At 40.3% G+C, this 16,950-nt stretch overlaps 1 protein-coding gene across 1 annotated transcript; it reads left to right on the top strand.

Annotated features, from left to right (window-relative positions):
- Window positions 1-7,159: 7,159 nt before the first annotated feature.
- LOC147457644 (major pollen allergen Bet v 1-G-like) lies at window positions 7,160-8,053 on the top strand. Its single transcript, XM_086513627.1, has 2 exons — window positions 7,160-7,434; window positions 7,586-8,053. Exons 1-2 carry the CDS (start codon window positions 7,242-7,244, stop codon window positions 7,921-7,923), a joined length of 531 nt encoding a protein of 176 aa, XP_086369753.1. The 5' UTR covers window positions 7,160-7,241; the 3' UTR covers window positions 7,924-8,053.
- The last annotated feature ends 8,897 nt before the right edge of the window (window positions 8,054-16,950 follow it).

Below are 16,950 nucleotides of genomic sequence, written 5' to 3' on the forward strand. Positions count from 1 at the left end.
TGAGGAAGGTACTTGAGAAGCTTCCCATGCATGGGGGGTAAGGTGCTTGAGTAAAAAAGAGACCCTACAAAGGAGGGGGAAAGCCCCAAAGTTAGGGAATATTTGACTTAACCTCCCACTCACCCAAAGGGCACACCCTTTCTCAAGGGGCACATGGACACATGTCAAGATGTCCCTATGCTTAGCCACATGGTGTGCTTGAATCCTATTTTCTTGGCTAAAGAGGGGTCCAATGAGCTTCTAGTTCCATTCAAGAAATATCTAGATATTTTCAAGTTTTCTCTCTCAAAGAGGTAAGGAGGACACTTGTCCTAATGCTACTCATGTTTCTTGAAATGTTTATGCATGTGATTGGCTATAGGCTTAGAGGGGTCCAATGAGCTTCAAGCTTAAGCTACAAGGAGGGGTCCACCAAAGCAATCAAGGGATGTGCTTGGGGGTATACACTCTCTTACACACTCATTTTCCACACACTCTCACTTGGTGAAAGTTCTCCAAGATTGTTGAGAAGTTGAGAGCCTACACCAACACTCTTGGCTATGGAATGCAAATCCAACCAAGAGCCATGTTTTAATGGTTAAGCTTTCCATCTTCTCCATCTTCATTACTATGCTATTATGTACTCTAGCAAGAAGAGTGATGATAAGTGAGGAATTATTTCGTTCTCCTATGAATGTTTATTCTTTCTCTTCCCTACTGTCATTACTCGCTAGCTCTCTCCACCTTTGAAGGTGTTTGAGGCCTTGTGACTGAGGCCGGGGATGGTTAATGCTTTTACAAAGTTTATGTTATGCTTGTGATGCATGAATCTTTCCATCTTCATAGCATCACCAAGGTCACAAGGAGAAAAAAGATTGTATTACATCAAGTCTCTCTTGATGGGATAATCTATGATACAAAAGACTATTGGAGGGGGGACCGGCTCCACATAAATTCAGTCCTCGTCTATTGTCAAGTTCTCTAAACTCTCTCTCTTGAAAAAGTGTTGTTCATGCCAAGTTAATCTAATCGTTATGTTGCTACCGTTAATTAAGTTCACCCTCTATGTTCTCAAAGTAGTCTCACAAAAATGTTCTCTTTAATTCTCCTAATTTTTCTATCCTCAAAGTTTATAGGCCATTTCCATTACACGGAGCACAAAATCAACAACTGAAACCACCACGTCATCTGGAAACCTAAGAGGAAAGTCCTTGAATTGTTATGCTTGCCATCAAGCTATATAGTTATGAGTGATGAAGATCTTCAACTTCGACTTCAAGAGGTGAAGAAACTCTTAGCACTGCATTTCTTTTTGCAACATATCTTTTTTTTTACATGCTTGCATTTTGCTTCTACATATGGATATACTTTCACAGTAATACTCTTACCTAACTTTGCTATCTCAAAGCAGCATAGCTCCCTCCTCTTCACTCCACAAATCTTACAATCTGACATCCTTGCTTAATCAATCTTTTGACCTCAAATGAGCCAAAAATTTTGATGTTAAATAATGATTCAGAGTGGCTTCCAACATTGAGCGTGACATCTACCCGACACATTCATGGTCCAAATCCCAAACCTTTCATAACCTCCTCAATGAATGACCATGAAATTCTATCATAGGCTTTATCATGATCAAGATATAGTAAGACACAATCTTTCCTGGAGAATGATCTGTAATCTATTTTGACCATTGCTGCTAGGATGTTATTGTTGATTGATCTGCCTTTGATGAACCCATGTTGGTGAGGAGTGATAGCCTTATCCAAAATGGGAGAGAGAGCCTTAGGGAAATTTCCTTGGCAATGATTTTTTAATCCAGTGATATCATGGTTATGGGTCACCAACGTTTCAATAGGAGCATTATATTTTCTTTAAAAGAGGTTTAATGAGGCCCCTATTAATGCTTGAATCTAGGGCTCCATTGATAAGGACACGGTTGGCCATTTTCATGATCGAGGACTATAAATCCTCCAGGAATTCATTGAAGAACTCCGTAGTCAGACCGTCCCACCCTTGGTATTTTTCCTTTCCTAACACCTTCAATGCAAATAAGTATTCATCCTCAGCAAAGGACTTCTCCAGGAGGCTAGCTTTTAATTGTGCCGCCATTTTCTTGATGCTCCTCAATAGCTTGTCACTTGCTTCCTCTACTTCAATAGATTGGTCTTGTAGTTGGACTATCATTTGGCTTCAGTGACCCAACATCATCTTTATCATTCCTTCCTGGTCCTTCACCTCATTCCCCTCTCCGTTCGCTATCAGGTGGACCATGACCCAACCTCTCTTGACTTTTAAGGCCGTGAAAAGGTGTGCTTGATTAGCCACCTTGGTCTATAGGTAGGTTTCCCTAGATAAAAGTTTGGCTTTTTTGACTTCTTCAAGTTGTAGTTTAGCTAGGTTAGTTTTGGCTTGTAACCACCTTCAGTGTTCAGATTTAGAGAATGTTTTAATTAAGCTATTAAACTTTATCTTCCAATTTCTTAAGATGCTCCTCTTGATATTTTTTCAATCTAAATGTTCCTTGTAAATGAGTCCCATGATTTAGGGTTATCCACATACACATCTTCTGTGTTCAGCTTTAGAGGACGTTCCTTCCTATTTTTCATGGAAAGCTATTAAACTTGGTTTCCAATTTCTTAAGGCGCCCCTCTTGATATTTCTTGTGGTTTTGATTGCTTTTTGCATGTTCCTCATAAATGAGTCCTGTACTTTAAGGTTATCCATAGATACATCTTTTCCAAGCTTGCACAAAGCTTATTTGGCCATGCCTATGAAAAGAGGGTTTTTGAATAGGTGCACGCATGTCACGATTAGCTTTTTAGACTCTTCAAGGTGTTTTCCTTCTTCTTTGGATTTCCAAGGTTTAATGGAGATTGGAAAGTGATCTAAAAAACATTGAGTAGCTACCACTGTCATATCCAACAATGACAGAATCCAGTCATCTTGGTGAGAGCAATAGCACCTATCAAGCCGGGAAGCCATCCACAGATTTTGAATTGAATCCTCGCATGCTGCACAATGGGCCAGCCCATAGGTCCACCAATCCCCATTTCTCAAAAAGACTAAGCCATTAAGAATTTTCATAACTAGACAACATGCTAGATGATCCTCTTTTGTCCTTACTCTTCTCCACCATATTAAAATCTCCGACCAAGGACCATTCCCCTTCAATTGGGAAAATATTTAAGTTGCTCCCACAATTTGGCTCTTTCTTTCAAAATGCATGGGCCATAGATGTTGATAATGGTAATTGACTGATCTACCCATTTGGCCTTCATTCCAAGAGCTCAGTCAGATGGGTGATTGAAGACCATCTTGAGTTCCAGGTCCCTATCAACAATGGAGAGGATGCCATTGTACCCATTAGCTCCCTCTCCATAAAATACTAGCTTCTTCCCCAATGTTTATTTTCTTTTGCTATGAGCATCCAAGTGGTGGTCTTGGATGGCCCAAAAATTTATCTCCTTGCCTTTCCTAACCTCCTCCTAGAAGAAGAAACTCTTCTTTTGGGTTTTGAGGCCCTTCGCATTCCATAACTGGATAGTTAACTCTTCCATTATTGAGACAGGGGTATGATGGTCTTTAGCTTCAAGGAAATCCTCCTTTGTGCCCTCTTTGTGGTTTTCTTACTCTATTGGTGCATTCCCATTCAAAACGTAAGTGCTTGGCTACTTAGTTGTCATGAGATTGTCATGGTTGGCATCTCGTAGCACCTCAAAAATGTTGTTGTAAGTGAAAGGGGTTCTGCACGCTCCAAACATCCAAAACTAATGAGCACACTGATCACATAACTATTGACTTAATATGCATTGATTGAGTTGATCTTACAACTTGGAGCTCCTCACAATACCAATTTACACTATACAACATCGTAATTATGGACACTAAATGAAAAATTTTATTTATCAGGAAAATATGTAGAACTCTTCCACACTTGTACTCGACTTTGACCTTCACTTTGCCGGTTGTAGCTTTAAATTGTGTAGTGTGTAAAAGTCCCTATACGTGGTGATGTCTAGCTATAGTATCCCTAGCAATGATCATCATGCCTGCTACCAAGTGAGCCATGAGCTGGGCTTGATGTTTCAACATTGCCTCCTTCCCAGCATCTCTTCTTCCCATCTTAAATCACCCTCAACTCTCAATGGAAGATGCCCTTTTGACCATTAGCAATGGTGCTTCAAGCTCTTCTCAATGTGGAGAAAACTTGTTTTGCCCAGAATGTCATTCCTTGTTTAGCTCATTCTTCACAAGTCTATTTGAATAAAGACCCGATAAAAATCAACACTACTCACCTCAACATCTCACAACTATTATGTCCCCAATGCCAGTCTAGTGAGGAGGATATCTATTGTCTCTTCCTCAACTAAAATTGCATCCACATTCTAATAGGGGTCTTTCCAAGAATGCCACACAAACGTTGGGACTTTGGCAAGATAATTTCTTGATGGAAAATATGGACATTGCAGAGTCTAATTGCCTTTGAGAATGCTAAATTACATGTCCAACCAATATTTTCTTCTCTACATGTATACAGTAAGGACTATTGTGAAGGAAAGTTGAGGATCTTACACATGATGTTAAAGGTTCTCATTGACACCCTCTTGTACTATAATAACATTGCCAAAGCTACCCTCTATGACACAATGAGAGATGGTATTACGCCGAGATTACATCCTACCTACTTGATTGGACTTGTGAACTAGCTAACAAGGTGATGACCACCCACGTGTAGCATATTTAAGTAAAGAACTTCAACATAGGTTTGGAGTGTGCGATGTATTTTCTTGAAAAACCTCTCTTTGATGATGAATGATCTCCTCTATCCCATGTTCCCTATATGAATCTACTTATCCACCCAATGCATCTTTGCTTTCTAATTTCAATGAAAAATTGTGTGTTGCTACAACAAAAAATTATGAGGACTGTGATGTATTGATGGTGGTGACATAGCTATTCTATTCTACATCAAGGAAAGAGGTAAAAGCCTTAAATAAATCACAGGATGTAGGCTTTTACTTCAAGAAAACCTCTCTTTGTCATCTCTTACTATATTTGTCCTCTCTTACTGTATTTGAACAAATACCAACACTATTCACCTCAGCATCACATAAGTGTGGTGTCTCCAATGCTAGTGTAGTGAGGAGGAAATATATTGTCTCTTACTCAACTACATTTGCATCAAGATTCTGATAGGAGACTTTAAGAGAATTACACTCAAGTGTTGGGAATTTGGCAAGAGAAGTATTTGATGGAAAATATTTGTCTTTGAAAATGCTAAAATACATGTCCAACCAATATTTTCTTCTCTACATGTAGATGGTAAGGACTATCGCGAACAAAAAGTTGAGGATCTTACACATGATGGCAAAGGTTAACACTACTCACCTCAGCATCAGAGAAGTGTAGTGTCCCCAATGCTAGTCTAGTGAGGAGGAAATATATTGTCTCTTCCTCAACTACATTTGCATCAAGATTCTGATAGGGGACTTTATGAGAATTCAACCCCAACGTTGGGGCTTTGGCAAGAGACATTTTTAATGGAAAATATGGACATTGAGGAATCAAATTGTCTTTGAAAATGCTAAAATAGATGTCCAACCAATATTTTCTTCTCTACATGTAGATGGTAAGGACTATTGTGACAAAAAGTTGAGGATCTTACACATGATGGAAAAGGTTCTCATTGAAAACCTCTTGTACGTCGAAGCTACCCTTTATGCCACAATGAGGGATGGTACTATGGCTTACCTACTTGATTGGGCTTGTGGACCAGCTAACAAGGTGATGAATACCCACGTGTAGCACATTTGAGTAAATAAATTGAACATAAGTTTGGAGTGTATGATGTATTTTTTGACAACCATCTCATTGATGATGAATGATCCCTCTCTCCCATGTTCCCTATGAATCAACTTATCCACCCAATGCAGCTCTGCTTTCTAATTTCAGTGAAAAATTGTGTGTTGCTACAACAAAAAGTTATGAGGACTGTGATCTATTGATGGTGGCATGGCTATTCTATTCTACATCAAGGAAAGAGGTAAAAGACTTAAAAAATTAACAAGATGTGGACTTTTACTTCAAAAATACCTCTCTTTGTCCTCTCTTTGACCTTGGTACTTGTGATGACCCGTATGATGTATCATCCCTTCAATGAATCGTGAGGAGAACATGATGAGAGTGGGAAAGGATTTGAGCGTAGCTAGAGGTAATTTTCAACATTAAATGTATGATAAATGAAAGCACTTTTTGACAATAGGGTGATTAATGTCATGGGTAGAAAATTCAAAAGGTGAGAAAGAAGGGAGTTTCTTCGTGTCAAATTAGTCAAGTGGTAAACTTATGGTGGAGAGAGAGAGAGAGAGAGAGAGAGAGAGAGAGAGAGAGAGAGAGAGATTTGGCTCAAAAATCTATTTTTGATCTTTATTTTTCAAGGCAAACTTAGTAGAAAAGGAGAATTATGGAAACAAGCACTACATTTCCAAATCTTATAATTCAAATGCTCAAATTATAACCGAAAGTATTTAGTTTGAGCTAAAAATTTGCATTACACAAAAGGAGAAATGAGCTATTTAGCTTGTAAAAGAGTCCCAAAGAGAAATGGGATCAAGGGCAACAAACATGAGATCCTCAACGCGTTTTTCCTCGATCCCATGGAGGGTACCTTGTGCTCCTAGGAAGGTGGGGTAGCTATAATTAACATGATGGGGCTGGGCAGGTGGGATCTAAGGTTGCCAACATCAATTGGGCATCGTAGATCTTGTTTTGTAAAAAGTGTAATCTCAGACTAGAGACACGTTCGCTAGTCAAAAACTAACATGGACACGTATAGTAGTCAAAAACTTGCACGGACATCTATAGTAGGATGTAGAAGGCTTGAGAAAACTAATTGAATCTATTGAGCCAGTTTCAAATCCTGCTCATTGTGATCCGAGAAAGAAAATGCCAGGATTGAGAAGGTAATATGCACATCCAAAGTTGAGAGGGTAATAGGCTTTGGTCAAAGCAAGCTTTGCGTTCTGGAATCAATCTCGATCCCTGCTCGTATAGAATGTTGTCAAGACTGGAAAATTGAGGCAGCGGGCTTGACCTAGCGGGAGACGAGGGTGGCCACCTTTTTGAAAACCAGGGCACCTACGTGGACCATATAAGTGGTGAAGGAAGCGTTGGTCGATTCTCAGACGAGAGCGAGCGAGTGCAGCGCTAGGCGACGCAGAGAGAGAGAGAGAGAGAGAGAGAGAGAGAGAGAGAGAGAGATGGGCGTGGAGGTGTGCAGCGGGCAGGTGGAGTGCGGGGTGTCGGCGAAGCGCATGTGGCAGGCGGCCTTCAAGGAGGGAAAAGACGCCCTGCCCAAGGCTCTGCCGCACGCCATTTCGCACGTCTCGTACGAGGGCCCTCCCGACAACCCCACTCCGGGCCTCACCAGTCGCACCATTCATCTCCACCGCAGTAAATATAAATAAGCACTGTTTTTTGCAGCTTGCTCAATAGAACTGTCCTTTGATTGCCCAAATGTGCTTACTAATTGGCTATGACCGGTACTTTTCTACTTCTTCTTCTTCACTTATGACCAGGACTTTTCTTGCATGTGTGCACGCAGGCTATGCGGAGGCCATGGCCAAGGAAAGGCAATCAGAGAATGTAGTGCTACTCGTGAAGCAGAAGCTGCTAGAGATGGATGCAAAGGCGTTGAGGATGAGGCTGGAGATGGTGGAGGGCGGGATCGTGGGTAGCTCTGTCAAGTCCGCCAAGGAATGCATCAACATCGTGGAGGGTCCAGTCCCTGGCGCCTCCTGCGTGGTGCACTGGTCCTTTGAGTATGAGCCCCTCTCCGAGCAACATCAAGCCCGTGTGCCCCTCATCCTCAACGAGTTTATTCCACACCTTTACAAGAAATTGGAGGAATACCTTGTCTCCCACCATGACTACTTGCAATGAAGCTGACCAAAAAGAGCTTTCTAGTGTATCAATAAGTCAAAGAGTTTTCGTGATACACTGAATAAAATCTAGCTACTATGGATTGTATCTTTTCCAACCTTACCTACATGATTAAAATGGTATTGCTCGACTCTTTCGTATTCAAAATCCATGGTATGCTCATGTGTCTATGTCACATTGCACTCACTACAATGAGCATCATGCTCTACTACATGTAACGATCTACATGTGTGTGTGTGTGTGTGTGTGTGTGTGTGTGTGTGGATGACCGCGTGCGCATATTTTGCTCATGTATGAGGCCTCCTTGTATGAAAAATTATGAGGGTTACTATCACACAAAGTAGGGAGGCTTTAATCTTTAAAAGCCAATTCTTTGGCATTTCAAATGCTCTAAAACAAAGGATCCTATGGATTCTAAATCTGAATGCCTTCCTTGGTGTGCAACCCCTTCCCCCCTCTTGCCACCAAAAACGAGCCAAAAACCTATGTCTCCTATGGTTGCAACGTTACCATCTCATGGTACTGCTATGTGTGAGCACAATTAGGATGGTTGGGGCACTTTTTTCCTTCGTTAGGAGATTGTTTTTTCTCATGGCTTGAATATACGCCCATCATTCTAGAGCAAGCCTTATCATTGCATTAGCACCTTCACTAATACTACTTCCCGTGTTGCATGCTTTTGAGCTTTCTCCTTTATATTCTCCTTTTTTCATGCATTTCTACAACTGTACTTCCAACAATGTGTACAAGAGCAGGCTTCAACATCTTGGACAACATCGCCAACACCCTTTTGGCTCATGGTTTTAGATTGCGGTGACCCTTTCATGTGAGCATTTGCAAGGCGAACAACCTTTGAGTATGAGATTTGATATAAAATTTTGATCCACTCTCATTTCGGCCTCTGTTTCTAGTACCGCCTACACAATTTCATCCTTGTGTGTATGTTTTTTGACAGTGCAAACTTTTGAAAAGCAGGTACTTGGTAGTCTATTGTGGGTTGTGCTATATAAGAAAGTTGGTTTCCTATAATTTTACCTCTACATTGATAATTTTTACGTCAGTTGCAGTCATCGGCAATGGCTAGCAATAATGGTGTTTTTTGCATGCCATTTCCTGAGAACAAACTTGATGGGGATAGCTACCCACTTTGAGAATACACAATGCAACATGTCCTTGTTACAAAGGGCATTCAAAAGATGTTGTGTGCTTATGATGTCAGACCGAGTTTTATGGATATATGTTCTATGGATGATGGTATTGGTTCTAGAAGCTCCGCTCTTAATTTTTTTTTGCCTATTGTTGAGTGAACAGACACTCTGAGATGCCAAGGATGTGCAAGCTCATGCGTTTATTTAACTTTTTGTTTAGTATTCCACAAATCCACATATTCTCACACTAGGAGTACCAGAACCGGCATGTCATAAACTAGCTTCTTTGTATGCATGTTTAAATTTTACAAAAATTACTTACTTGTGTAAGGAGCTAGAGCCCAAGGTTATGCACGATGAGGATGATATAGGTATATTTCTTGTGGATAGCAAAGACCTCAATGAGCATCTAGTGGTCATTGGTGAGGTCATTGAAGATGCTAGTCTTGTGTAGGCATTTCTTGGTGCTTTGCCATATCCTTGTCATACTTTTGGCTCTAACTTTAGACTTGTGACAAAGAATAATCCTGAGGGTGCACATTTTGATGGTTTTCTCAACGTATTACTACAAGAGGCCTCGAAAACTTGGGGTTTAACTAGCTACTTTAATGACATTTTAACCCTTTGAGATTTTTGGAATAGGAAATTCCTCGAGAAGTTGAAGAGGCACCTTTTGCAACTATTAGGATGTATAAACCGTTGAAAACATGACTCGAAGCTGATCTCATTCTTGCTTATTATTGTGTGTGTGATTCTTTGTGTTTCCTTTTTAGATGTGCAATTTATTATGATGAAATCTTGATGAACTATAGATTGTATTGTGTGATCTCTTCATGTGTGTGTGTGTGTGTGCGCACATGAATGTGTGTGCTTATTGCAAGAGCTCAAGATCTCTCGTTCTTCATCTCTTTAGATGCTATCAGAGCATGGTTGTCTCTAGCTATATATGAATGATAAGCAAAGGATTTAGAAGAAGCGGTTGAGAGTAAGGGTTTTCCCATTGTCTTCCCTCTTGTATCAATACTACACCCACTCTAGGATGTTTAAGAGACATCAACAAAGATCTCCAATTTTGGAAAATTCTAAGGGATATTCTGTATAGTCTTGCGACCTTCAATATAGAGGTTGAGTACCTTTTGGTGGAAGAACACAAAGGTTTGAGCTTCTCCAAATCTCTCATTTTGGTGTAGCAAGTAGCTCAATTAATTGGTGTTGTAGTTTTCACAACCAGGGATTTATAATTCACGTAACCACTCAAAATGACATTATAGTGAACATCTAGTTGGTCATGTGAATCTTTTGTTAACATTGACAAGTCATGCATTTATACAATTGGATGAAGGGGGAAGAAACCAATTTTGAAAAACTCCAATTTATATGGTTGTTAACGTTAATTAATGCTTTGTGATCACGTAAACATTAAATCCTTGTTCAAAACTATTTTATAATAGTGTGAAGTGTTGTATTGGGCATATATATGGCCCTAAAGTTGTGACAAATACAAGCTATTTCCTATCCATTGCAAGCTTTGTGTAGAATTTTGATTTTTTGCAAACATGTCTAACCATGACGGAATGAATGGTATTGTAAGTGATAAGCTAAACAAGAACAACTTCCATGCTTTGAAGCTCAAAATTACCAAATTTCTAATGTAATAAGGTTATTGGGAGTACATTGAAAGTAAACATGAAGACACACTAATGTTGCTTGAGGAGAGTCCCAGTCCTCAACAATTGAAGCCATTTAAGGATATGAACCAAGGAGAATGTAAGATTATGTATTGTTTCTCTATTAGTACAGAAAATACCATGATTGGGTATATACAAGATGCCAATTCCCCTTGAATATGTGTGGAACTGTAACATTTAATGGCCTAAATACTTGTGTGTAGAGGAAATTAGCATGAACATAGTGGGCGTTTCATTAGAATAGATTCCTAATGAGAATTTCAAGAGTGCTTGGGTGGAGAGAGCAACAAAAAGCATAACACCTAGTTCGATAGCATGAACAATACTTTCAAAAGAGAGAGAAATTAAGCTATTGACAACAAGTGAGAACCGGATTTACATGGAGCCAGTCCCCTCTCCAAAAGGCTTTGTATTATGGTTTCTCCCATCAAGAGAGACATTGTACAATACAATTCTTCGTGTTCCTTCAAGACTAGCTAGTGCAATCAAGATGAAAGCTTCATGCACTAAGCAAAACACTTATCAAACACAACATCAATTATCTCCGGTCTCAGACCCAAGACCTCACACACCTTCGAAGATGGTGAGAGCTAGCAGGGTATGAGAGTAGATTGAGAGGAAGATGGAGTATTCTTACGAGAAAGATGCACATCTCCTCACATAATCACTCATATTAGCATAGCTTAGATTAGTAATTAGCATGGTAGAGGAGATGAGCATGCATTGAAGCTTGGATCTTGGTTGGATTTGCATCACAAAGCCAAGAGTTGTTGGTGTAGGCCTCCCTTCTCACAAGCTTGGAGTAGGTGATAAGCTTTCCATTAAAGCTTGAGAAGGAGAGAGAGAGTCTTCTTTACTTCACACATGAGATTGTGTGAGTGTGTGTGTCAATAATGCCTTGCAAAAATCAGCCCCCTCTCTCTATCTTGGTCGACCCCTCTTGCTATTTGCTCATGCTATTGTCTCATTGGACCTCCCTAGGGCTAGCCAATGACAATTAAGCAGCATAAGTGATAGCCTTCTGACATGCGTCCCCCTTTCCCCTTTTGTGAGGGCTTTAGGTAATTAATAAATTCAACTAAACTCTCATTGGACCCCTTTGCCTCCTGGAAAATAGGAATCAGGCAAGCCATTGGGCTGTTGAATGCTCATTGGACCCCTTGGGAGACTGTCCAATAGTCTTCTAGAGGGCTTAATTCTCATTGGTTCTTTTATTAAGTGTTTTTAAATTAATTAAACTAGATTTACTCTAGCCTAATTCTCATCTGTCCACCTCTAAGGCCATCCAATAGGAACTGGGTACACCTTGTGGGCATCTGGGCTAGGGAGCTGACATGTGTCCCTCATTCCCTTTGTGTAAAGGGAGCTTGTGTGTATGTGTGTGTGTGTGAGTTTCTCTCTCATCCCCTACTCCCAAGGCTCGCCCCCTCCTATGTAGGGATTGATAAAGAATTTTGGGTGACACACAAAGCATCCAATTTTCCCCATGGTTGACCTTTGGACACAAAAGTTTGAATTTTGGAAGCTTAGCATTTTGGAAGTCTTAATGGGCTTAACCTTAGGGTCTTTTTAGCCCATTGTTGCACATGGATCTTTGGTAGATGCCCCCCCCTTTGGATCCCTCCTTTCCCTCCTTTGGATCCCTACTGTGACCGGTCTGCTACCTTAACAAATATTCTAGCTTTTCCTCCCCTGGCACTTTCCCATATTAAATGATCAGTTTAACATGAGAAAATCATTTAGGAGAATTAGATATTGATTATTATGACTCTTGAAATCATAGTCGTCCTCGACTATGGTGTAGAGAAGATAAAGCATATTCATGAGTCCTTTTCTTAGCGGGTAGAGGATCCCTATGTTACCCCACGACATCATTCCACAATGGATGACTAGTCCATTTGGCGCTTGAGATCTTGAGGCTGCCGCAAGCATGTCTGCACATTAGTCCTATCAATATTCCATAGTAGATTGACAAGCTCTACTTGGTGTTTGGAAGACGTTGTCTCCGCAAACTTGATCTAAGCATGCATACTACTTCATTTTTGTGCACAATAAACAAAAAGGGAGTCTTATAAGACAAACTTTGTTCATTTTTAACATTTTGTACATTTGCTTACTCTTGGGAAGCATTGTAATCATTGACAATGTTTAGGTTATCATTTAATTGTATGCCTTGCATCCATCTAGCATCTTCAAAAGAATAATTTTTAAACCTAATAAGATATCGTTAGATAGTCTTACCTCCTCTTAGTACCTTGTCTTCATGTCAGAGAATGGACTCAGGCTGCAACACCTCTTCTTGGTCCTCGATCTCGGGTGGGTCTTCAGTAGTTGGTTCTTGAGGTGGCTCTCCTTTGTAAGGCTTTAATAGGCTCACATGGAAAGCAATGTGTATGAGACAATTATTGGGCAACTTGAGTTGATAGGCCATCTCATTGATTGGCCTAAGAATCTGGAAGGGACCATAGTACCTTTTTGCTAGTTTAGCATAATACTTTTGGTGTCCCGTAGGATTCTTGCCCATCGTGTGCCTTAATCGAGCCTTGGGAAATTTTAATAAGACCCAATCGTTTTCTTTAAAGGCTTGGGCTCTTCTGTGCTTGTCAACAACAACCTTTTTCCTTTGTTGTGAGATAGAGATAGCATCCTTAATCTTTTGAAAAGATTCTTGTAGGTCTCGCCTATACTCATCTTCACAACGAAGATCTTCCCATGTACCTTAAGTAGCAAGGGAATTTTTGATCTTCCCTCAATTACCTCGAAAGGTGCTTTTCCCATGGAAGTATGTACAGTGTTATTGTAAGCATACTCCACTAAGGGTAAGTACTTCTCCCATTGGGATCTTTGATCTACTTCCGTTACATAGGCTTTTAGTAGATCGAGAATTGTTAGGTTAGCTATTTCACTTTGGCCATCCGTTTGTGGATGATAGGCCGAAGAGAAGTTTAGCCTTGTCCCTAAATTCTCAAAGAGACCCTTCCAAAAATTCCTGGTCATTCTAGGATCTCTATCCGACACTATGGACATTGGCAAGCCATGGTACTTGAGAATTTGTGAAATGAAGAGGGTTGCCATTTGATGGGCTTTGATAGTATTTTTGACAGGTATAAAATGAGCTTGTTTACTGAACCTGTCAATTATCGTCCATATTTTTGTATTCCCATGGATAGACTTAGGCAATCCAAAGATACAATTCATGGATATTCTCTCCCATGGTGAATTAGGGATTGGCAAGGGTTGAAGCAATCCAGGTTGCTTCCCTCTATCAAATTTTGTCTTTTGGCATACCACACATTTAGAAACATACTCTTGTACGTTCAATTCCCTTTAAGGTAGACTGAATCTGTCTATGCCCCGCATAAGGAGGAGCATGAGATTCATACACTACTTTCTCACATAGTGAGTTAGTAACACATAGTCTATTGCCATAGAGAAGATAACCATCTTGTAAAGTAAATGGTTCTTCTTTCTTCCCTAATGCAAGGGCTGAAATCACATCTCTGAAATCGGGATCAAGAGCATACTCATCTATCATTGAAGATCTATCATTGTGAGTTGCTATGGAAACCGCATTCACTCTCAGCCGTCTTGAGAGTGCATCAGCTACTTGATTATGCTTGCCAGCAATGTGAGCAATATGAAAATGAAATTGCGAAAGGAAATTTTCCCACCTCATTTGTTTGTCGGAGAGCTTGGTCTACGTCATGAAGTACTTAAGACTTTGGTGATCCGTTCGCAGAATGAAAGGAGTCCTGAATAAATAGTGCTTCCATGAGTCTAAGGCATGTAGAACTGCAAGGAGTTCCTTTTCGAGCCTTCGACTTTCATAACCTATGGCGTGCCCTTCTTGAAGCAAAACAGCTCCAAGGCAATCACCACAAGCATCACATTGGACCTCAAATGGTTTTGAGAGATCCGGTAGTGTAAGCACAGGTTGAGAGATAAGCTTTTCTTTAAGCTTTTCGAAAGCATTGTTCTCCTTAGTAGACCATGTATACCTAACGCTTTTCTTTGTAATGTCATGTAATGGTCCCGAAATTTGTGAGAACTTTTCTATGAAGCATCTATAGTATGCACACATACCTATAAAGCTTCTTAGTTCATGAAGATTATTTGGTTTAGGCCATCCTTTTATTACCCCTAACTTTGATGGATCCATTTGGATGCCATCTTGAGAGATAATGTGACCTAAATACTGAATCTCTTGCAAGAAAAATTCACTTTTCTTTCGATTAACATAAGGTTTATTCTCTCTTAAAACTTGAAATATTACCTGGAGGTGTTGCTTGTGTTCATCTAATGAATTAGAGTAGATGATAATATCATCAAAGAATACTCCAGTGAAGGTTCGATGAGGCTTGAACAGCTTCTCCCTCAAGTGGTTGAATGTGGCTGGTGCATTGGTCAAACCAAAAGGCATGACAATGTATTCGTAAAGACCAAATGTGGAGCGAAATGCGGTCTTTACAATGTCTTGATCAACTATCCTTATTTGATGATAGCCACTTTTTAGGTCAATCCTATTGAAGTAGGTCGATCCTTGTAGCTTATTAGGTCAATCCTATTGAAGTAGGTCGATCCTTGATCAACTATCCTTATTTGATGATAGCCACTTTTTAGGTCAATCCTATTGAAGTAGGTCGATCCTTGTAGCTTATCAAATAGGTCTTCTACCCGTGGAACGGGAAACCTATTTTTGATAGTGACCCTATTTAGTGCTCTATAGTTGACACACATATGATATGTGCCGTCTTTCTTTTGCACTAATAGCACAGGTGAGCAAAATGGACATGAGCTAGGCCTAACCATGCCCTTCTCAACTAACTCATGCACTTGCCGCATAATCTCCTCTTGTTGAGCTTGAGAAACTCTATAAGGAGGTTTGTTAGGCGGTGAACTTCCTAGAAGAAGTTCAATTGCATGGTCATCATTACCTCATTTAGGAGGTAGCTCACAAGGGATGTCGTCAATAAAGACATCTTGAAACCCCTTGAGAAAATTGGATAACTCTAATTCCTTTTGGTTGCTTTTATTTTCTTTTGCTAAAGCATTAGGTTCATTTTGAGAATCTTTAGCAAAAATCATGTACATGGAAATAGAGCTCTTTATTGACTTGTTGAAAGCTGGTGTATGTACAATGGGGATAGTGATACCCATTTCCTTAGCATCTATATACATGTCTTTTTCCCTGAACTTAAAGGAGATTATCCTTTCAGGGAATTTAACATTGGCAACCAGGCGGTCAAACCATGGTGCCCCTAGAATTACATCCTCATGCTTGAGAGGAGAGATAAAGAAGTCCTCTTTGTCCACATGGCTTTGAACATGAAGCCTCAATTTCCCGATTAAGGGAGTGACTGAAGCTTCTTGCCCCTTGAAAGCACTATCTGCGGGTATGACATCTCCCATCTCATAGGCTTGTATGCCTAGCTTGGTGGCCAACTCTATAGATATAAAATTGTGAGTATAACCGGGGTCAAAGAGAATAAAAGCATCATGTTCTCTTACCTTTTCCCAAGCATGGCATAGAGGAGATCCTTTGTGGTGAATTTGGTGAGTCTCCTCCTCTTGGATTTCAACCAAGGTGGCTCTAGGAGGATCATGGCGGGTGTTCTTTTGGGGACAAGCGCGGTACGCATGCCCTTATTCACCGCACTTGAAACACCGGTTATCCTTTTGATAACGCTCAAGCTCTTCAGGAGAGAGTTTGTTTTTACCTTTGTAAACTCCCTTCTCCTTAGCTTTGTTGGAGTTGCCCTTAGGAGACTTTTGGACATTGTCCTTCCCCTTAGGCTCGTTGGAACCCTTGTTTTCCGTGGGCTTATTATTTCTTTTAGCCCCCATTTGGAAATTGATTCGAGAGGCCACCATAGTATGGTGTATTACCACCGATATGGTACGTGGCCTTTCGGAGTTGACATACTCCGCCATGTCTTTGGTTAAGCCCACACAAAATTGTTGCTTTTTCTCTCCAAAATCCAACTTTTTGAAGATAGTGGCTTTGAGTTGTAGGTCCCAAAACGTGTCTACATATTTGTGGATGGATTCATAGGGAGAGAGATTTAAGCTTCGCCATTCGGTGAGTACTTTGTCTTTGGCATCGGTGGCCAAAAACTGCTTCATAATGGAAGCTCTTAAAGCTTTCCATGTTCGTGGAGCTTCACCGTTGGCTCGTAGGCTAGACCACCATT

Source organism: Adiantum capillus-veneris, chromosome 5 (assembly GCF_014529385.1).
Source record: "Adiantum capillus-veneris isolate H3 chromosome 5, ASM1452938v2, whole genome shotgun sequence".
Taxonomy (NCBI): Eukaryota; Viridiplantae; Streptophyta; class Polypodiopsida; order Polypodiales; family Pteridaceae; genus Adiantum; species Adiantum capillus-veneris.